At 35.0% G+C, this 22,995-nt stretch overlaps 1 protein-coding gene across 4 annotated transcripts; it reads right to left on the bottom strand.

Moving 5' to 3' along the window:
- Positions 1–127: 127 nt before the first annotated feature.
- On the bottom strand, positions 128–22,548 carry LOC126670664 (pleiotropic drug resistance protein 3-like). 4 transcript variants are annotated; one of them, XM_050364449.2, is made up of 26 exons: positions 9,429–9,930; positions 8,892–9,140; positions 7,706–8,094; positions 7,503–7,626; positions 7,328–7,410; positions 7,156–7,240; positions 6,197–6,356; positions 5,989–6,065; positions 5,511–5,564; positions 5,337–5,427; positions 4,960–5,261; positions 4,594–4,875; positions 4,205–4,518; positions 3,910–4,070; positions 3,729–3,832; positions 3,442–3,595; positions 3,209–3,349; positions 2,977–3,050; positions 2,548–2,880; positions 2,150–2,440; positions 1,855–1,938; positions 1,632–1,765; positions 1,248–1,475; positions 971–1,142; positions 628–882; positions 128–543 (listed from the first exon to the last, which is right to left on the bottom strand). In XM_050364449.2, the coding sequence occupies exons 3-26, from the start codon at positions 8,074–8,076 to the stop codon at positions 277–279; spliced, it is 4,341 nt and encodes a 1,446-aa protein (XP_050220406.1). In that variant the 5' UTR covers positions 8,077–8,094; positions 8,892–9,140; positions 9,429–9,930; the 3' UTR covers positions 128–276. The 4 variants fall into 4 exon arrangements, with proteins under 4 accessions (XP_050220406.1, XP_050220397.1, XP_050220405.1 ...); XM_050364440.1 differs by lacking the exons at positions 5,989–6,065; positions 6,197–6,356; positions 7,156–7,240; ... (3 more) ...; positions 8,892–9,140; positions 9,429–9,930 and adding exons at positions 20,833–20,909; positions 21,082–21,241; positions 21,326–21,413; ... (1 more) ...; positions 21,664–21,787; positions 21,860–22,248; XM_050364448.2 differs by lacking the exons at positions 8,892–9,140; positions 9,429–9,930 and having other exon boundaries at positions 7,706–8,318.
- Between the last annotated feature and the right edge of the window lie 447 nt (positions 22,549–22,995).

A 22,995-nucleotide genomic window follows, 5' to 3' on the forward strand; every position in this document is an offset into this window, starting at 1 on the left:
CTCATAATGATTAAAACCTAATACATCAATTTCACAAGGAGATGCCACAAATCATAATAAATAAATGAAGTTTTGTTAAGGGAAGTGTGTGCGGAGTAATTTATGGGACAACAAGAAAAAACAAAGATTGCTTGTGGAGTAATCCCATCACAAAAGGAAAATATCATAAATTGTGTATGAGTGTATGCATGGGATAAATATTGTAGTCCTTGATAATCAATATATCAAATGTTTAACTAGATCGTATTGTCTAATTAACCGCAATTATATACACTTTTATCTTCTCTGAAAGTTGAGTTTTCCAATGGAATACGCAAATAGAGAAGCAAAGACAAAAGGGAAGACGATGAGAACAACAGCAACAACGCCTAAAAAGTCATGGTGATAGCCAAAGTAATCTTGTAGAAATGCTGAAACAGTTTTGGTCTCACCGAATACTAATATTTCTTTATGAACATCTCCATACTGTGAGGTGAGCATACCATTCAGTACCCAAGATGTGGGACAAATGTAGTATGACCATTTCCACCATTTCGGAATGCGCTGCAATAATTTCAGATCATCATTTATATTGAAGATGTGATGCATCTGTCCTATTCCTATAAGTTCCTAATTCAGAAAGCTTACCGGTCCTGGCACGATGTACCCAGCGAACAACATCAGCATCGTGTACGTGGATGAGGCTAGAATTGAAGCCACTTGGACGTTTGGTGTCAAAGCTACTAGCAGCATTCCCATGTAGTTAAAACATAGCAAATTACAGAGCAATCCATAAAATGCCCAACATATCTTGTAGGCCGACATTGAATAACCAATCATAGGATATGTGATGCCGACGTAGATTATTGCTACAGTGAACAAGTACGGCAACTCCACCACCACCTGCATGTATACGACGAAATCAACTTGCACAAACTAGAAATATGTACAAATATCAATGAAAATAATGATCAACATGAGAAATATGTACCTGTGCAAATGCATACGCCCATGGAGAATACATTCCTGCAAATCCTTCCCGGTATAACACAGTTCGTTCTGTAGAAACATAGGGTAAGACTGAGGAGCAATTGTTGATGCCGAAGAAGATTATTGTTGTGTACATCGAACCAATCATAATGAACAAGTCCAGCTGGCTATTACTGCAAAAAATCATAATAGCAGTATTAATTAATAGAAAAAGGAATGAAACAAGTACGATTATGAGCAAACAAAAGAAGGTAATAAAGAAGGAGGCGTTGGCTGACATTTTCTGTCCTTGCTGCCAGAACAATGCGCCAAATACGATAGACGCAGCAATCATGTAAACCATGCGAGTCAGATTGTACGAAGGACTTCTCCAATATGATAAGTGATGTTTCCACACGCACGCTCTAAACTGCTCCCAGCCACTTTGTGGGTAGTGGGTAGGAAAATGCAACTCTTTTGAACCAGGTACTGGTGAACTCAGCTGCTTAACCAATTCCTTGTTCTCCCTGCAGTCAAAGAGTTTCATCACCCATGAACTTTTAAGGAGACAGAAGCAGACACGTGAACAAAATTCGTAAGCAAGTTAACGTTAAGTGCCGAAACTGGGACCTAAGCATGCACAAAACAAACCAACTGATTTTAAAATCAAATTTGTTACTTACTTATATGAGGTGGACTCTTCATATACTTGTCCAAAATCTACGCCAAGTTCAGTCTCTGCAGATTTGGAAGTAACCTCTAACATCCATGTTGCTGGATTGTAATTGTCCTTAATCTTAGGCACTCCAGGAACATTCTGTGCAGAATCAGTTAAGTTTGAGTTGGTGTTATAGAAGACAGTGGTGTAAGCAGAAACAAGAACAACGAATTGATGGGAAAACTAACCTCAAAATATTCAATGACCCTTCTTGAATGCTGTCCAAGTGGACCGGAATAGATAATCCGCCCTCCCATCTTAAGAAGGACCAACTACAAATGGATCAGAGACATTAAATTGCAATTCTATGCATTTTGTATTTGGTATACATAATACAACTGAATCTGATGTCTACAAAAAAAAATTGGAACCAGGTTTCATGGGTTTTGTATTGTATAACAGCCAAGAGTAATTTAGGTTAGGCTAGTGCCATTTTACTACCAGCCAAGAGTAATTTAGGTTAGGCTAGTGCCATTTTATTACCTCATCAAATGCCTCAAAAATGTCAATGCTTGGCTGGTGGATGGTGCACACAACTGTTCGACCGGTTTCAACTACATTCTTCACTGCTCTCATTACAATTGCAGCTGCTCTTGCATCTAAACCTGTAGTAGGCTCATCCATGAATATGATAGATGGATTGGAAACAAGCTCCACTGCTATGGTCATTCGTTTGCGCTGCTCAGTAGATAATCCCGTTATTCCTGGCAAGCCTACTAGCAAATCTTTAATTCCGTCAAGCTCTATAGTTTCAAGGACTTCGTTGACAAATCCCTGAGAGAAGTTCAATAAAAAAACAAATACATATCAGTGCAATTAATTTTTTTACTAATTAGGTTCAGGAAAGAATTAGAAGTCTAAGTTTGAGAAGGATGGCATACAGATTTAGTTTTTGGATCGATTTCAGATGGGAGTCTCAACCATGCAGAATATATTAAAGATTCTTCTATTGTTATTTGTGGGGAATGTATGTCGGTTTGCTCAACATAACCTGATATTCTAGCAAATGTCTTTTGAGCCTTTGGGTACCCACCAATTCTAATATCTCCTTCAATAGTACCACCCGTTTTCCTTCCACAAAGAACATCCATAAGAGTTGTTTTCCCAGATCCACTAGCACCCATCAATGCTGTAAGAATGCCAGGTCTGAATGAACCTGTAATGTCAGAAAGCAGCTGAAGCTTCTTCTGTGCAAAACCTCGTTTTCGCATTTCCTAAAAAAGAAAAGGATATAGCCCCTTGGAATGTTAATTCCTATGCTTCATGATTCTCACAACCCAACATAATGAGACACAATCAATTATGATTACCAAAGGCGTGTCAACATAGTACTGCAGATCCTGAAATGTTATAGTAAGGGACTCAAAAGGTAAAATCATCCTTCCTGCAAAATTGAGTAATTATGCCTCTTAGAAAATACCTAATGTTCTCTAACTAGATTGTACTCTGAAAATCATAATATGCGGATATAATGTTCTGTAACTAGATTGTGCCGCCAGGATTTGCAAAAGTTAAGGATAATACATAAAAAGAAAAGGGTACCATTTTTGGGTTCTGGACTAGAAATAGGATGAGGGTCAATGTGTATGATGTCCTTGTCAGCATGATTGTCGCTATTGTCTACCTTTTCTTGCAGTTGATAGTATTTTTCATAAGAAATAATAGCACGAGATCTTCCAGGAGCTGAATGAGTTTCAATGTCTTTAATTAGTGATACATTGCATTAAACATTGTCATTCAGAATATGATTACCAAGCATTGGAAAATAAACTCACGTCTCAAGAAAGTTAACGCTAATATGAAACAAATGTTGAAAAGGACTGTGAATCCTATTAAGGCACCAACAGATATCCAGTAAAAGTAATCATTATAGTTCATTCCGCGGCTTTCTAGAGTTTGTTGTCCTATAGTTGCGTTATTAGAGGCAATCTGCAATTAATTTAACAGAACGAAATGAATTCTACAGCATGAAATGACTAACTAATAATAACTTTTGCAAATGAATAGAAAAGAAACTGAAGTAGATGGCAGATGAAGGACATGGACATTGGTCAGAAGTTACCTTCTGCCAGCGAGGAGCAAGAAACTCATTCACAGACAATCCTATCTCCCCATAGGTCATTGGGGCAATCCACATTCCCCAGTCCAACCAAGCAGGCATAGATGCTGTAAAATGAAACTAGTAGGCAAGAAATTTGTATTTGAGCAATCAGTTGAAGGAAGAAGAGCTACAAGAAACTTACGTCTTGGGATAATGAAGCCGCCAAACAGAAAATTAGCCATTATAAAAAGATTGCCTATAGTTGTTGATGCTACCATAGTTTGGCAGACAGAGGCGATAAGGCGAAACATGGATATCGATGTTAGGTGTAGCAAAAAAAGTAGAAGAAACTGGCGGAAGAACCTGAGAAAAAAATGCATATGAGAAGATAAAGTGATTATTGTAGGAAACTCATTTTTTGTGGAAAAATCATTCTTTTGATAAGATAATCTTTTTAATGCACAAAATCATTGTTTAACAGCACAACTGGGTCTCACCTTCCAGCCTCAGGGCTGAAACCAATAACATAATAAGTAAGAGACGTCCAAATAAAAGCTTCCAAGAATGAAACTGGAATTTTAAGAATTGTAGTAGGAATAACATAAGCCCATGCAGGGTAAAAACACAACTCTTTTTGTTTATGAAAAACTGCAAGCCGTGTGACTGTCATTTGCAACTCTGGAAATCCATCAACTATTAATAGGTTGAGTGCATAGAATATAGCACCCATGTAATCATTCGCATGGAGCACATCAACAGATAACGTAGAGCGTAGCAGAACTGTCATTGTAATTGCAGCAACAATCAATAGCTGCAGAAAAGAGAGTTTTAAGAGGTGACTTTGGAATGAAAGGTGTCATAGCATTTTGAACTTAAAGAAAGCTACCTGTACAGTTTTGAACACATATATAAAGACATTTCTCTTCATTAGAAGAAATTCCCTCCTGGCACAAGCTTTGAACAGCTCGACTTTTGGTAACGAGTACTTTCTGAAGGATAATGCACTCTTGTGGATTTGAGACTTTGCAAATGGCTTCGAGAGCTCCTCATTTAGCTTCAGGCCGAGCTGACTTCCATTGAATTTCTTAACAAACTGACTAACAGAAACATAACTGTACGTTTTGTCCGTGCGGCACCAATATTGTGCCTGATCTTTTCTAGAGATAACCTGGACATGCAAGCAAGTAAACCAGTAATACAATAGATTATTGATTTGTAAATTCCGATCCGTTGTTGAACTTCAGAGGCCTACCTCTTGAAGAAAGTCAGCAACTCCTTTCCTTTCAGGGCACATGAACCCACAGTCCTCAAAGAATTTGCAGATACTAAGACGTGGGCCATGATAAACAATCTTCCCCTCTGCCATCAGAATGACATCGTCAAACAGATCAAAGGTTTCTGGTGCTGGCTGGAGAAGTGAAATCAATGCTGTAGCATCAGTAATATGTACTAAATGCTGAAGACAGGATACAATCTGAAAAGTGGTGGAACTGTCTAAGCCATTTGATATTTCATCCATGAATAGTGCTTTTGTAGGTCCCACAATCATCTCTCCTACAAATCGAACAATGAAATAAATCATGAAAGCATATTGGAAAGCAGGTTCAACTTTACTCTTTCGGTTCTTACCAGTAGTCAACCTTTTCTTCTGACCACCAGAGATACCCCTTCTCATGGCATCTCCAACCATTGTGTCAGCACAAAAATCAAGTCCCAAAATCTGAAAGAAACAGGAAGCTTAAATGGATATCCATATAAACTGTTTTCCAATGCAGCAAATATCAACCTGTTAGATATTATTACCTTCAAAATGTAGTCTGTCTGAAGATTACTTTTCAGTCCTTCTATTGATACTGCCTGCCACAGAGAATGATAGCTATGAATTCAATGCATTAAATAATATGCAATTGTTAGAGATAACGACAAAACCATAGTTGGAACCTTACCTAATATCTTTTGAGTGAATTAATTATTTGACATGATGCCTCTATGATCGAAAGTTTTGATCCTTGGCAATCCTATTTGATTAATTAAATGTATAAGATAAACAAAACGGGCCATGCTTCAAGTCCAATTATTATTTGCGTGCGGGAGTGTGAGAGATAATGATAAAACCATTGTTAGAGCACCTTAGGTGAGTGAATTGGTTATTTAACAATCATATGTTTTCAGTTTCAAAGAAAGCTATTTTCCTATACTTGGCGTCATCTAAGATTGCCAAAGGCAGTGTGATCTTGCAAAAGAAAAACAAAGAGATAGAGAGACATAGTTAAATAAGTACCTTCATGTATGCATCCACATCAGAATCTGGGACTATCCCTGCCTGCTTCTCCTTTCTACTGACTTCTTTCAAGATCTCTTTCATACAAAAACAAGTAAGAGAGAACATTAGAAGTTAAGATTGCTCGGGTCCCAATGCCTAGCTAGGATTCACTAATAAGCCAAATGAATGTTAAAATCGCAGCTTTATGTGACCAAAGGAAGCTTACCAGCTCGGGTCCCAATGCCCTGACATTGAGCAGAAAAATCAATTGTTTCTCTAACAGTCATATCTGGAATATGCAAATCATTTTGACTAATGTAAGCTGAGGTCTTTTGAGGAACAAACTCTTGTAATTTGTATCCATTGTAACATATATCTCCTTTAACCTGTTCAACAACAACATTGAATCAAATTCTTTGATAAAAACATTTAATCATCTTGTAATGTTTCCTTTTGCCTTGGGAAAAGGTGCAATTAAGATTGTAATGTTTACCAAACTTGATACTTTAAAATGTTTTATTTAATTTTTTTAATTATAATTTTATAGTTATTTTGAAATACTATTTTAAATTAAAAAATTATATTATTTTTATAAATTAATTATATTATTATGTACTTAAAATTGAATATTTCAATTAAAAATTGCAAATACGTTTTTAAAACTTATTTCAAAAATATGTAAAAAAAGATTATCTCATATATATCCTTAAATGTATACAAATGGCGCAATTATGCCCTTCTGTAAAATGGAGCATTAATCACATTTTATATTAGGGTATAACAGAATCCTTTAAAAAATTTAATAGCATATATTGAGATTAAAAAAAAATAGAAAGAGATTATTTATTTTCTGAATTAGGTATATTAGCAAATTCTTAAATTTTACAGAATCATTTCCTTTACTACTCTGTCTATCTCAATTTAATTGATACAATTTTTTTTGAATATCCCATTTTAATAGACAATATTCAAATATTTTTGACTTTAGTTTCTTGTTCACCCTATTTAATTAATGTATTTTTAAAGAAAAGATTTTAAATAAATGTGATGAATTAATTTATTGTAACAAGAAGGTGTGAAAGTAAACATTTATTTTTAATTAAATTTTTTTAAATATTGAGTGTAAAAAATCTTTTTAATTAGATTGAAAAAGAGGAACTAGTATCTAAAAAGTATGAAGAGAACCTGAAGAGAATGGCTCAATTTTCCAGAGAGTGCCAATAAGAAAGTAGTTTTTCCACAGCCAGGTGGACCAAGCAGCAAAGTCATCCTGTATTAATGAACACACAACAAATCAACTAGTAAAATATTTAGCATGCTACCAAAGTACACTAAATATAGGTCCAGTTTTTGTTACCTTCTGGGCTTAATAATACCATTCACATCTTTTAATATGCTAATCTTGGCTTCTTGTTTCGAACAAACTAAATTGAAAAGTTCCTGAAACGATTTAGATAGAATTAGCACTCTTTTAATCTTGGTTTAGTGTCTGAATCAAAAGAGAAATAAAACTTTAGTTTATGGTAACTTACAGAAAGCATAGTTTTAGCAGTGTTCCAAAGAGTTGGGAGAGGCCTGCCATGAACAACTTTGCACTCTGCTTCAACCCATAAATTCTTGTATCTCACTTCTACAGTGGGCAACTGTACACCAACTCTGAAAATTTTCAAACAAAAATTCAACACTGTCAACATGTTACAAAGATATTGGATAAACAGAAAATTTATATTCTTACTTGTGAATTCTTTTTCTAAGTTTTTTCAGTAATCGTTGATTATCATGTTCGATATGTTTGATTAGCTTCTCTATAAACATGTGTCGGTCTTGAGCTCCAAGCGTAGCAACATCAACAATTCTTTTGACTTTAGCATCGGAAGCATTTGGTTCCGCAAATAGAGCAGTTGTGATTCTTCGAAAGGTAGGTAATCTTTCAACAGCAGCCCACTGCAACTGATCAATATCGCCTTCTTCATCTAATCCATGCTCGGGCGAAGTCAATCCTGAAACATGATCAGTACTTCTGAATGAGGATCTGATGCTTCTTCCGAGCTCTGCTAACTCAATCCTGAATGACTCTATTTCATCAGGACCAACTAGCTGAGCCATTGCTGAAAGTGAGTTGAGCTGATAGTAATAACAGACAGGTATGATAATAGAGTGCAAGACATTCCTCAGTTAAATACACAGAAGTGATCTGAAGTTGATGATGATGAAATGAAATGCGTCATATTCATATATACATATATTCAAACAACCTGTTGTAGCAAGCAAATGGCCGCTTAACATGCTGCCAGTAGTAATTGAAAAATATTTGATTTAGGTGTCATGCTTTGCCTGCTGTATGAGGTGATAGAGTTTGTTTTTTCTAGGTAATAGTTTTTTAATAGTAATACTATATTGTAAAGACTGAAAACTCTGACTTTGGGTAGCACACAATTTTTCATGGAAATCTTAATAAATATACATGCTGTCAGTAGGAATTGATTGTTTTTTCTATTTTTTGTGAAAATCTAATTTTATGTTTTTTTTTGTGATAAATTCTAAAAAATCACTTAAAATAGAAATAATAAATTAGAATTCTAGACTGGGTTTGAATGTAGTATTTTCAAGTTTATTATTAATTTAGGATAGACTATTATTTTATTAGTCTCTCAAGTACATTTTCCATACAACACCCATTCATCTTAACTTTTCAAAAAAAAAAATGTACATTTAGTTTTCATTACATTTTCTTAAAAAAAAAAAAAGACTATAAACAACAAGTTTAGAAAAAAAAAGCTTTTGAGAAGGGATTACACTAATTACAGTTAATCATGGATAAATCAGCAATACCACAATAACTAGCCAAAAGTTCTGGTTAGTTCAAGCAATCATCTCCCTTATCAGGCACGGTATGGTAATGGTAGTATAATGTGACTCACCCAGATAGTACCTAAATTTGCTTCTCCACCTTGCCAATGTAAAACCTTTCAAACAGCAGTGTCGCAGAAAACAAGCCCGCGAATCTGTAGCAGCTTACCACTAGCAGGTCAGGATTAGTGCATCTCCAACTATACCAAGGAATCATTCCAACTTCATGTTCTCACGAAAACTGAAAAAACAGGATCCTTGAAGAAGATGCTCGCCGACAAAAGTTTCAGCTTTTCAAGTTTACTTTTTCTTGCAGAATCCTGTTCAGAAACCGCGGATTTGCTTTATGTTTTCATATTGCGATTCATAAAAAACTTAGGGAAATGAAAAAAAATTTAATAACATATTGCGATTCATAAAAAACTTAGGTAAATGGCAAAGATTTTAATAACATGAACAAGAATTTGACATGAGAGTGACAGTAACTTAACCTTACAGCTATAGCCTCTAAATTATATTTTATCAAAAAGAAAACCTAACTATTGTTTATTTTAGAATCTATCAAGGAGAGCTAAATCAAAAAAGAAAAAAAGAGCTGGGGCAGTTACCTCGAGGAAAAGGCGACGGCCGTCGTGTAATCGGTCAAAGGTGCCACCAAAAACAACAGTGTTATACGTATTCGGAGGTGATAATTTTAAATTCACCATTGATTCCTCCATAATTCCCATTGAGCTCCTCTGTTTATTAGTAAGAACAGTGATAGCCAGCAGAATCAAGGATAACTATAATTTTTTCAAAATCATTTGCCTATTAAATTCCAACGTTTTACTTTGTCTCATTTTTTAAAACGCTGGATATTTTCCTTCTGTAATGTTGTTTTATACAAAACGACACCTTTCCTGTACATACAAAACGACACCTTTCCTGTACATACAAAACGACAACTTTGCTATACATAATTCGGAATTCTATTAGTCTTCCTGGTGGAAGACGAACCGGTCGTCCAGTTATTTTCCACGGAGAGAAGACGAACCGGATCTGGTTCAGACCTCAAATCGGGTTCGTCTCGAGGAAGACGCACGGCGGGTCATAAGACGGCAAAAAGTCGGAGGAGGAGCATGGCATTGGCAATGGAGTCGTCTAAATATCAGAATAAACATAAAAAAATATCATTAATAATTATATTATTATTTGAATTTGTAGGGAAGGATATTTTTTTGTTCGATTTATGATATCAATTGCTATTTAGAATATATATATTAAAAATAAAAAATTAAATTGGCCTATTCTCCAAGTGAAGAAAAGTTTAGAATGCAATTTAAATCCAAAAATGTGAATTTAAATACAGTTGACGATTTTACAACGTCGGAGTGAAACTAAGAACGGGCTAAAAGGTCGAAGTTGTTCAACACATTAAACCTATAGAAAATGATAGACATAAATACAATATTCCTCTCCAACTCGATTCTTCATTATGTTTTTAGTAAATCAATGCTTAACCAGATTGTATATAAGTTTATCTTCTCTGAAAGTTGAGTTTTCCAATGAAATATGCAAATAGAGAAGCAAAAATAAAAGGGTAGATGATGAGAACAACAGCAACAACGCCTAGGAAATCATGGTGATAGCCAAAGTAATCTTGTAGAAATGCTGAAACAGTTTTGGTCTCGCCGAATAGTAATATTTCTTTCTCAATATCTCCATACTGTGAGGTGAGCATACCATTCAGTACCCAAGATGTGGGACAAATGTAGTATAACCATTTCCACCATTTCGGAATGCGCTGCAATAATTTCGGATCATCATTTATATTGAAGATGTGATGCATCTATCCTATAATTTTCTTATTTGGAAAGCTTACCGGTCCTGGCACGATGTACCCAGCGAACAACATCAGCATCGTGTACGTGGATGAGGCAAGAATTGAAGCCACTTGGACGTTTGGTGTCAAAGCTACTAGCAGCATTCCCATGTAGTTAAAACACAGCAAATTGAAGAACAATGCATAAAATGCCCAACATATCTTGTACGCCGACATCGAATAACCAATCATAGGATATGTGATGCCGACATAGATGATTGCTACAGAGAATAAGTACGGCAACTCCACCACCACCTGCATGTATACCAAAGATCAACTTATACAAACCAGAAATATGTACAAATATCTATGCAAGTAATGATCAACATGAGAAATTTGTACTTGTGCAAATGCATACGCCCATGGAGAATACATTCCTGCAAATCCTTCCCGGTATAACACAGTTCGTTCTGTAGAAACATAGGGTAAGACTGAGGTGCAATTGTTGATGCCGAAGAAGACTATTGTTGTGTACATTGAACCAATCAATATGAACAAGTCCTGCTGGCTATCACTGCATAAATTATAATGGCAGTTTTAATTAATAGAAGCAGGGATTAAACGAACAAACGTAATTAAAAAGGATGTGTTGGCTGACATTTTCTGTCCTTGCTGCCAGAACAGTGCGCCATATACGATAGATGCAGCAATCATGTAAACCAAACGAGTCAGATTGTACGTAGGACTTCTCCAATATGATAAGTGATGTTTCCACAAGCATGCTCTAAATTGTTCCCAACCACCTTGCGGGTAATGAGTAGGAAAATGCAATTCTTTTGAACCAGGTACTGGAGAACTCAACTGTTTAACCAATTCCTTATTCTCCCTGCAGTCAAAGAGTTTCATCACCCATGAATTTTTAAGGAAATTAAAGCAGACACGTGAACAGAATTCTTATATAAGTTAATGTTAAGTGCCTAAACTGGGACCTAAGCAGACACAATAAAATCAAACTTACTTATACGAGGTGGACTCTTCATATATTTGTCCAAAATCTACGCCAAGTTCAGTCTCTGCAGATTTAGAAGTGATCTCTAACATCCATGTTGCTGGATTGTAATTGTCCTTAATCTTAGGCACTCCAGGAACATTCTGTGCAGAATCAGTTAAGTTTTGAGTTAGTGTTATAGAAGCAAGCAGGAGGTGAAGAAGATGGTGAAAGTAGAAACAAGAACGAAGAAATGACGGGAAAACTAACCTCAAAATATTCAATGACCCTTCTTGAATGCTGTCCAAGTGGACCGGAAAAGATAATCCGCCCTCCCATTTTAAGAAGAACCAACTACAAATGAATCAGATGCATTAAACTACAATTCTACTCATTTTGTATTTGATATACATAAGACAACTGATTCTGATGTCTACAAGAATTGGAACCAGGTTTTATGGATTCTGTATAGTATAGCAACCAAGGATAATAAAGGTCAGGCTGGCGCCATTATATTACCTCATCAAATGCCTCAAAAATGTCAATACTTGGCTGGTGGATGGTGCACACAACTGTTCGACCTGTTTCAACTACATTCTTCACTGCTCTCATTACAATTGCAGCTGCTCTTGCATCTAAACCTGTAGTGGGTTCATCCATAAATATGATAGATGGATTGGAAACCAGCTCCACTGCTATAGTCATTCGTTTGCGCTGCTCAGTAGATAATCCCGTTATTCCTGGCAAGCCTACTAGCAAATCTTTAATTCCGTCGAGCTCTATAGTTTCAAGGACTTCATTGACAAATTCCTTTTGAGACGTTCAAGAAAAACAAAAAAATGTCATTGCAATTAATTCTTTTTTACTAATTGGGTTCAGGAAAGGATTCGAAGTTGAAGTTTGAGAAGGATGGCATACAGATTTAGTTTTTGGATCGATCTCAGAAGGAAGTCGCAACCATGCAGAATATATCAAAGATTCTTCTATTGTTATTTGTGGGGAATGTATGTCGGTCTGCTCAACATAACCTGATATTCTAGCAAATGTCTCATGAACCTTTGGGTACCCGCTAATTCTAATATCTCCTTCAATAGTGCCACCCGTTTTCCTTCCACAAAGAACGTCCATAAGAGTTGTTTTTCCAGCTCCACTAGCGCCCATCAATGCTGTAAGAATACCAGGTCTGAATGAACCTGTAATGTCAGAAAGCAGCTGAAGCTTCTTCTGTGCAAAACCTCGTTTTCGCATTTCCTAAAAAAGGAAAAGGATAGAGCACCTGGGAGTGTTAATTCCTATGCTTCATGATTTTCACAACCCAACATAATGAAACACAATCGATTATGATTACCAAAGGTGTGTCAACATAGTACTGCAGATCCTGAAATGTTATTGCAAGGGGCTCAAAAGGTAAAACCATCCTTCCTGCAAAATTGAGTAATTATACCGCTTACAATATAGCTAAAGCTCTCCAACTAGATAGTACCGTCAGGGTTTGCAAAAATACAGGATAAAACATCAAACAAATACCATTTTTGGGTTCTGAACTAGAAATAGGATGAGCATCAATGTGTCTGATGTCCTTGTCAGCAATATTGTCACTATCATCTACCTTTTCTTGCAGTTGATAGTACTTTTCGTAAGAAATAATAGCACGAGATCTTCCAGGAGCTGAATGAGTTTCAATGTCTTTAATTAGAGAAACATATTGCATTAAATACTGTTATTAAGAAAATGATTATCAAGCAATGAAAAATGAACTCACGTCTCAAGAAGGTTAATGCCAATGTAAAGCCAATGTTGAAAAGGATTGTGAATCCTATTAAGACACCAACAGATATCCAGTAAAAGTATTCATCATAGTTCAATCCGCGGCTTTCTAGAGTTTGCTGTCCTATAGTTGTGTTGTCAGAGGCAATCTGCGTTTGAAATAATAGAAGGAAATGACTAACTAATTACTTTTGGAAGTTAATAGAAAAGAGAAAGAAGGAAATGAATTCTCCAGCATGAAATGACTAACTACTAATAACTTTTGCAAGTTAATAGAAAAGAAACAGAAGTATGTCAATTTCTTCTTATGTTCAATTCTGAAATCAAAAGAGTCTATCAATATTAAGGTTTTCATGAGATTTTTTCCATAAAAAAAGTATAGCTAGCTTCAATTATGAGCACAACGTTTCAAGTAAGCTGCTAGATGGCAGATGAAAAACATGGACATTGGTTAGAAGTTACCATCTGCCAGCGAGGAGCAAGAAACTCATTCACAGACAATCCTATCTCCCCATAGGTCAATGGGGCAATCCACGTTCCCCAGTTCAACCAAGCAGGCATAGATGCTGTAAAATGAAACTAGTAGGTAAGCAAAATTGTAGTTGAGCAATCAGTTGAAGGAATAATAGCTATAAGAAACTTACGTTTCGGGATAATGAAGCCGCCAAACAGAAAATTAGCCATTATAAAAAGATTTCCTATAGTTATTGTAGCTACCATAGTTTGACAGACAGAGGCGATAAGGCGAAACATGGATATCGATGTTAGGTGCAGCAAACAAAGTAGAAGAAACTGACGGAAGAACCTGAGAAAAGAAAATGCATACGAGAAGATAAAGTGATTATTGTAGGAATATCATTTTGGCGAACAAAATCATTCTTTTGATAAGATAATCTTTTTATGCACAAAATCTTAGCTGGGACTTACCTTCCAACCTCAGGGCTGAAACCAATAACATAATAAGTAAGAGACGTCCAAACAAAAGCTTGCAAGAATGAAACTGGAATTTTAAGAATTGTGGCAGGAATAACATAAGCCCACGCCGGGTAAAAGCACAACTCTTTTTGTTTATGGAAAACTGCAAGTCGCGTGACTGTCATTTGCCCCTCTGGAATTCCATCAACTATTGATAGGATGAGTGCATAGAATATAGCACCCATGTAATCATTCGCATGGAGCGCATCAGCAGAAAACGTGGAGCGTAGCAGAACTGTCATTGTAATTGTAGCAACAATCAATAGCTGCAGAAAAGAGAGTTTAAAGAGGTGACATTGGATAGAAAGGTATCATAGCATTTTGAACTTAAAGAAAGCTACCTGTACAGTTTTGAACACATATATAAAGACATTTCTCTTCATTAAAAGAAATTCCCTCCTAGCACAAGCTTTAAACAGCTCGATTTTTGGTAACGAGTACTTTCTGAAGGATAATGCACTCTTGTGAATTTCAGACTTTGCAAATGGCTTGGAAAGCTCCTCATTTAGTTTCCGGCCAAGCTGACTTTCATTGAATTTCTTAACAAACTGATTAACAGAAACATAACTGTATGGTTTATCTGTGTGACACCAATATTGCGCCTGATCTTTTCTGGAGATAATCTGGACAAGCAAGTAAATTGGTAATTCAATAGATTATTAATTTGTAAATGTTGACCTGTTATTGAACTTCAGAAGCCTACCTCTTGAAGAAAGTCAGCAACTCCTTTCCTTTCGGGGCACATGAAACCACAGTCCTCGAAGAATTCGCAGATACTAAGACGCGGACCATGATAAACAATCTTCCCCTCTGCCATCAGAATGACATCGTCAAATAGATCAAAGGTTTCTGGCGCTGGCTGAAGAAGCGAAATCAATGCTGTAGCATCAGTAATATGCACTAAATGCTGAAGACAGGATACAATCTGAAAAGTGGTGGAACTGTCTAAGCCATTTGATATTTCATCCATGAATAATGCTTTTGTAGGTCCCACAATCATCTCTCCTATAAATCGAACAATGACAGAAATCAGAAAAGCATATTGGAAAGCAGCTTCAACTTTAATCTTTTTAGGTTCTTACCAGTAGTCAACCTTTTCTTCTGACCACCAGAGATACCCCTTCTCATGGCATCTCCAACCATTGTGTCAGCACAAAAATCAAGTCCCAAAATCTGAAAGAAACAGGAAGCTTAAATGAATATCCATTTAAACTGTTTTCCCATGCAGCAAATATCAACCTGTTAGATACTATTACCTTCAAAATATAGTCTGTCTGAAGGTTACTTTTCAATCCTTCTATTGATACTGCCTGCCACAGAGAATCATTCAATGCATTATGTATGGAAATTTAGTCCTCTATCTATCTATATCTATAATCTATCTATCTATATCTATCTATCTATCTATAACTATTCTATAAGAGCGAAGGGGGGGACAGGCAAAATTACGGTAATAGGTTTCATTAAAGTATAATTTATGATTTAGAAAATAATACTAATATATTAATTTAAATAATATAATATAATATAAAAAAAATTAGCATTTAATATATAAAACACTACACATGTAGTTTTAATAGGATTCTAATACTAATACTCGGTGCAATAGTTGGTAATATAATTGCTAAATAAGTGATAAAAGAATACACCCTACCTATATTACGATTATCATCATAATTTCACTTAAATAAAACAACTGCACTACTTTATCATTATAATTTCCCTTAAAAATTAATTCAATAAAGAAGATGAAGTTAAATACAAAACAAATTCTAATAATCTATATAAATATAGATAATTCAAAGGAAAAGATGTTTCATGTTATTTTGTCGACATGTCATAGCATGTGGATTTATTCGGAGCTCCTTTCCAGGGGCACTTGCGAAGGCAGACGGAATACTAAGGAGAATTCCTAATTCTTTCATGATTCAGCAATTTGTGATTTGCAGGTACGATACTTATTACTGTTCTTTGCATTCATCTATATATGATAGTTTGGTAGAGTAGTATAGGCCATAGGGATTTATAGATCAGTTGTTTAGAAAAGTTTAAATAGTTATTGTTAATGTGTTTGCTATTTAACTAATAAGCAAGATTTATGACATATAAATATAATTATTGTAAATACGTAGACCAATAATTACATGTAAATTGTTATTGTGATTATTACAATATCATAATTTTTTTAATAAAAAAATAAATTATTATTTTTAGTAATTTAATTAATATTTAATATGTCTATATAACGGGTCATATAAGACTGCTCACGTGCGTAACACGTGGCGTAAAACTAGTACTATATATAAAAGCACGGATGGGGGGGACAGGCACTTTTACCTAATTGTCCTTTTTAATTTATGACTACTTCATTAGTTAATTAGAGGTTTTCTGGTAATTACATAATTAGTTATAAAGTTAAAATATAAAGTCAATCTATCTATACTATATATAAAAGCACGGATGGGGGGGAGGGACAGGCACTTTTACCTAATTGTCCTTTTTAATTTTTGACTACTTCATTAGTTAATTAGAGGTTTTCTGGTAATTACATAATTAGTTATAAAGTTAAAATGTAAAGTCAATAGTTAAAAAACGGAAGTAATGACTCTGACTTCCACAAGAATTTTAAGTTGAGCCAAAGAGTAAGTGTTACTCCAATGAAATAAAACTATTTATATAATCAAATAAGAGAATAATTTTAGTAAGAGTTTATATTTGATATAAATTTGATTTAGGGCATGAATCTATGAACGTAAAAGTTTAATATTTATGGAGGTGGTTCAAACATATATAGTACAACTACTAAGAATATTCTTTACCCAACCTAATTAACGCTATAGTTGATAAGTACGTGATAAACAATTAACCTTTACCCCTTAATGTATTTGATTTATTTTTCCTATCAAAAATACTAACCAAGACAAACTATTTTAAATAAACTATAATTTTAATTATTGCTGTTAGTTAATTAATATAATATTATAGTTATTACTATTTATTTATTAGTATAATTAATTAATATAAATAATAGTCTTAATCTAATAAAAATATTTTTTTTTAAATTATAACTAATTTAATGTTAATTATAAAAAATTGATATAATTGTAATAAATCTAATTAATATAAGGAATTATAAATAAAAAATATTAACGTCAATTGATTTTAAAAATTAACAAATTGAAGTACTATATTTATTTCTATAATTAAATTGTTATTAATATTAATTATAATAAATTTAATTAATATAAAAATTGACAAATCACATTACGAGCCACGTGCGTAGCACGTAATGCGAAACTAGTTTCTCTAAAAGTGGTATGGGAGCGGGACGGTTAGGGACCCGTTTAAGCAAAGGTCGATCAAGAGATCCAGGATCGTGTTACGTTGAAACGCCGCTAGCATGCAGTCAAGGAATGTACGTAATATTGGTTCGGGATCAAACCCTTTTGGTTAATTGGAGAAAATAACCAAATAAATGGTGAATATTTCAACTTTGGTGAGTATCATTGAAAAACTAAATGCTAGTAACAACACATGGAGTACTCGTATGCTATTTTATTTATTCGGTAAAGCTTTTTGGGAGACCGTCGGAGGAAGCAAAACAACACCTCCGACAAGCCAACAGGACCTTAAAAAGTGGAAGTTCATGACTGGCTTTATCAATGTTGGTGGAGGACGACTTGCTCCAGAACGTCAAAGACGCCAAGACACCCAAAGAGGCATGGGACACCCTTGCCGGAGTATTCGCCCGGAAAAATGATGCCAAGCTTCAACAACCGGAGAACATGTTATTATTAATAGAGCAAATTACTCTAAGACCCCTCACGTTTGTCATAATTCACAATTTAATACTCTTTGTTTGAAAATAAAACAATTTGATACCTTACTTTTAATTCCGTCAACAATTAGGGACTTCTAGTTCCGTTAATAATTTGATATTTATTTTCAAACGATTGGTACCTCACTTTCAATTATGTCAAGTATTTGGTACTCGCCTTGAATTATGTACTCCCTCCGTCCCGTTTAAAAAGTCTCATATTCTATTTTGGAATGTCCCATTTAAAAAGTCTCATTACTATTTTTAGAATACTTTTCCATTGAATACCCCATTTTACCCTTATTTTAGTTATCTTAAAAGAGTTTTATGGAAAATTCCACTATCATTAATAGGGGCAAAACATGAAAAAACATGAAAAGACAAGAATAATTAATGTTTTCTTAATCTGTGTGTAAAATCAAATGGGACTTCTAAAATGGGACGGAGGGAGTACTTGGTACCTCATTTTCAAACGATTTGTTACCTCAAATTTTATTCCGTTAACGATTTGGTACCTATATTTAACATAAGGTTTTAAGTGTTTGCAAAATCAAAACTGAAGTACCAAATCGTTTGATTTTCAAACAATGGATACCAAGCTGTGAATTATGATAAACGTGAGGGGTTTTAGAGTAATTTGCTCTTATTGATATCATAACAAGATTTAACGGTAAGTCAATACTTCACTAAAGTTAAATCTTTATGCTAAGAAATATCAAAGTTGGTTCCTGAAAAGAAAATTACGGAAATACCAATGAGGAGAATTATCACCCATGGGCTACGCCCAGAGTTTAATGCTCTTGTGACTACAGCTCGTGAAGAAAAAGAAAAATTTCTAAGCATATCGGAGTACAAAGGAGCACGAGTTGTCGTCACTGCAAAACGACTCAAAACTACCCATCATTCACGTCGCCAAGACAATGGTAGTGCCTAGATCCAAACAAGTACCATTGGAAAATGTGTTTCATGTACCTGGAATGAAGCAGAATTTAATATCGGTGTCGCAACTCACATTTGCGAAAAACTTTGTAGTGTTTGGATCCAAATATGTGAAGGTGTTTCAAAACTTGAAACTACCAAGCCATTGATGGAGATACGAAGGCTAAAGTCTGTCTATGTGATGTCTGCTCAAACAGCATACGTAGACAAGATAAGGAAAAATGAGACGGATAACTTATGGCATGTATGTCTAGGGCACGTGAATTTTTACAAGTTAAAAGTGATGATGCAAAAATATATACTTGAAGGACTTCCTCAAATTGATGTTCGGGAAAACACCGTACGTGTTGGCTGCCAGTTTGAAAAAGCAGACCTGTTATCATATGGGGATTCCATGTATAAAGCGAAGGAGCAACTCGAGTTAGTCCATTCAAATGTATTATTACCGGTTAAGCATCCATCAATTAGTGGCTTTCGGTACAGGATTAATTTCATTAATTATTTTCCGAGGTATGTTTGGATTTATTTTGCAAAAGAGAAATCGGAACCACTAAATAAATTTATTGAGTTCACAGAGTTGTAGAAAAAGAAGTTGGTAGAAGAATTTGCGGTGTTTGCGTATTGTTAATGGGAGAGAACATACATCGCGTGAGCTCTCAAAATATCTGTAAGATTGCAAGATAAGACAGCAGCTAACCTATCCAAACACTCCACAATAAAATGGAGTAGCTGGAAAAAAATAGACATTTGGCGGAAACATGTAGAAGCATGTTACACACGAAGAATGTTCAATCCCGATTTTGGGCAGAATATATAAAAACAGCTCACGTGATCAATAGGCTAATACTATCGGTTGGATCTGTTTCACCATATGAAAAGCTGAACTGTAAGTCACTTTTGAGTTTTTGGGCGTGTGCGCTACGTATTCATGCCCATGCCCGATCATTAGCGAAGCAAATTTGATAAGAAGACGTTGAAGTGTATTTTTGTGGGTATTGACAATAAAAAAAAAGGTGGAGGTGTTATGATCCGACAACTGGAAAATGCCATACTTGAAGAAATATGATATTGAAGCTTCGTCCTGATGGTCTTCTCAAAAAGTGGTCCTTTTTGACTCCAAAGAGATAGAGGAAAGGTTAAAAGAAAGGCTCGAAGAAGACAAAATGATTGAGCAGAGCACTCAAGAGGTGGAGTCAAGTGATGAAAATACTAAAAGTCAATCCCTGTAAAAAGCTAAGTCTTCGTAGCGCACATGAGTATATCAACAGACACCTAAAGAAGAAAGATCAAGCCAACTCGATTACGAGATTTAAGATAAGATCCCAATGGAACGTAAACAATTTAGAGCAAGTGAAAACAAAGGAAGTCAAATACTTTGCTTCAAGAGAGTAGTTGTTGAAGGGAAGTATTAAAAATCAATGACAACTCTTCAATTTTCTCCACTTACCTAGTTATATCTAGAACTTACTATTTCAAGAGTTAAATTGCATATGAAACACCTAGAAATTGTAAAGCAACTTAAATAAACAACTGGAAACAAATAACTACCGACTTACAAGTCCTATATATATAGGTTGGCCATTTATCATATGAGAGAAATAAATTAATCATTGTGAGTGGTGTCTTGTGCATAAGTGCAAGAGTATGTTCTGTAAGATTTCCAAAGGCAGTATGACTTGCAAAAAATATAAAAAAAGACAGAGAGACACAGTTAAATGAGTACACCTTCATGTAAGCATCCACATCAGAATCTGGGACTATCCCTGTCTGCTTCTCCTTTCTACTCACTTCTTTCATGATCTCTTTCGTACAAAAATAAATAAGGGAGAGAACATGAGAAGCTAAGAAATTCATCAAAAATTTAAAATATGAGTTCAGCTATAAAACTCAAGGCCCTTCATACTTTGCTCTTCACAAATGCCTAGCTAGGATTCACTAATTAATTGCAGCTCTATGTGATCAAAGGAAGCTTACCAGCTCGGGTCCCAATTCCCTGACATTGAGCAGAAAAATCAATTGTTTCCCTAACAGTCATATCTGGAATATGCAAATCATTTTGACTTATGTAAGCTGAGGTTTTTTGAGGAACAAACTCTTGTAATTTGTATCCGTTGTAACATATATCTCCTTTAACCTGTTCAACAACAACACTAAATCAATCTTTTTTGGCTTGGGAAAAGATGCAAATATGATTGTATTTAAGAAGCATGAAGAAAACCTGAAGAGAAGAATGACTCAATTTTCCAGAAAGTGCCAATAAGAAAGTAGTTTTTCCACAGCCAGGTGGACCAAGCAGTAAAGTCATCCTGCATTAATGAACACATAACAAATCAACTAGTAATATATTTAGCATGCTACCAAAGTACACTATATATTTATATATATATATGTCCACTTAGGGTTACCTTCTAGGCTTAATGATACCATTCACATCTTTTAATATGCTAATCTTGGCTTCTTGTTTTGAACAAACTAAATTGAAAAGTTCCTGAAACAATTTAGACAGAATTAGCACTCTTTAATCAAAAGAGAATATAGTTTTATATGGTTACTCACAGAAACCATAGTTTTTGCAGTGTTCCAAAGAGTTGGGAGAGGTCTGCCGCGAACAACCTTGCACTCTGCTTCAACCGATAGATTCTTGTATCTCACTTCTACACTGGGCAACTGTACACCAGCTCTGAAAATTTTCAAACAAAAGTAAGTTCAGCACTGTCAAAATATGTCTCAGAAGTATTGGATATATACTTACTTGTGAATTCGTTTTCTAAGTTTCTTCAGTAATCGTAGATTATCATGTTCGATATGTTTGATTAGCTTTTCCATGAACATGTGTCGCTCTTGAGCTCCGAGTGTGGAAACATCAACAATTCTTTTGGCTTTAGCATCTGAGGCATTTGGTTCCTCGGCAAATAGAGCAGTGGTGATTCTTCGGAAGGTAGGTAATCTTTCAACAGCAGCCCACTGCAACTGATCAATATCGTCTTCTTCATCTAATCCATGCTCGGGCGAAGTCAATCCTGAAACATGATCAGTACTTCTGAATGAGGATCTGATGCTTCTTCCGAGCTCTGCTAACTCAATCCTGAATGACTCTATTTCATCAGGTCCAACTAGCTGAGCCATTGCTGAAAGTTGACAGGTATAATAATAGAGTGCAAGACATTGCTCAGTTAAATACATAGAAGTGATCTGAAGTTGATGAGGCAATGAAATGCGTCATATACAAACAGGGTGGTGTAGCAAGCAAATGGTCGCTTAACATGCTGTCAGTAGGAATTGAAAAATATTTCATATAGGTATCATGCTTTGCCTGCTGCATGTGTGAGGTGATAGAGTTTGTTTTTCCTGGGTAATACTTTCCTAACAGGCTAATACTAATAGTAATACTCTGACTTTGGGTAGCACATCAATTTTCATGGAAATCTTAATAACTATACATGCTGTCAGTAGGAATTGATTTTTTTTCTATTTTTTGTGATATTATTAATTATTTTAAAAAATTACGGAGAGCATGCTTGTTCAAAATTTCAAACGTTGAGGGCATAGTTGAACCTTTCTGGACGTTGAGGGCTCATTTGATCTTGAGACCCTTTTCCCTATACTTTTTTATGTTCCAAAAAAATGTCACTTTTATATTATTAAAGGTTAATTCCAATAAAATGCCAAACATTTATCGCTTTCGTGAATTATAGCCAAACCTTTAAAAATCGGCAAGATTACCAATTTAGCATATTCGTTACCTTTTATAGCCATTTTTTGAGTTGAATCGGATTTTACAAACTTGTCTGCTACGTCACTACCAAGTCAGCGAATTGCTAGCGCCCCCTCATCCAACCAAACCAAACTCAAACCTAATCCCCAAACCAAATTAATTAATTGCATTAT

The sequence above is a fragment of the Mercurialis annua genome, linkage group LG2, assembly GCF_937616625.2.
Source record: "Mercurialis annua linkage group LG2, ddMerAnnu1.2, whole genome shotgun sequence".
In the NCBI taxonomy this organism is placed as follows: domain Eukaryota; kingdom Viridiplantae; phylum Streptophyta; class Magnoliopsida; order Malpighiales; family Euphorbiaceae; genus Mercurialis; species Mercurialis annua.

Coding starts and splice junctions, on each gene's coding strand:
- LOC126670664 (XM_050364442.2), bottom strand. CDS start 22,290: ATGTATTTAACTGAGCAATGTCTTGCACTCTATTATTATACCTGTCAA. Junction 21,596..21,663: donor CTGCAAAAACTATGGTTTCT/GTGAGTAACCAT, acceptor AAATTGTTTCAG/GAACTTTTCAATTTAGTTTG. Junction 13,526..13,838: donor TTGCTCCTCGCTGGCAGATG/GTAACTTCTAAC, acceptor TTTCAAACGCAG/ATTGCCTCTGACAACACAAC.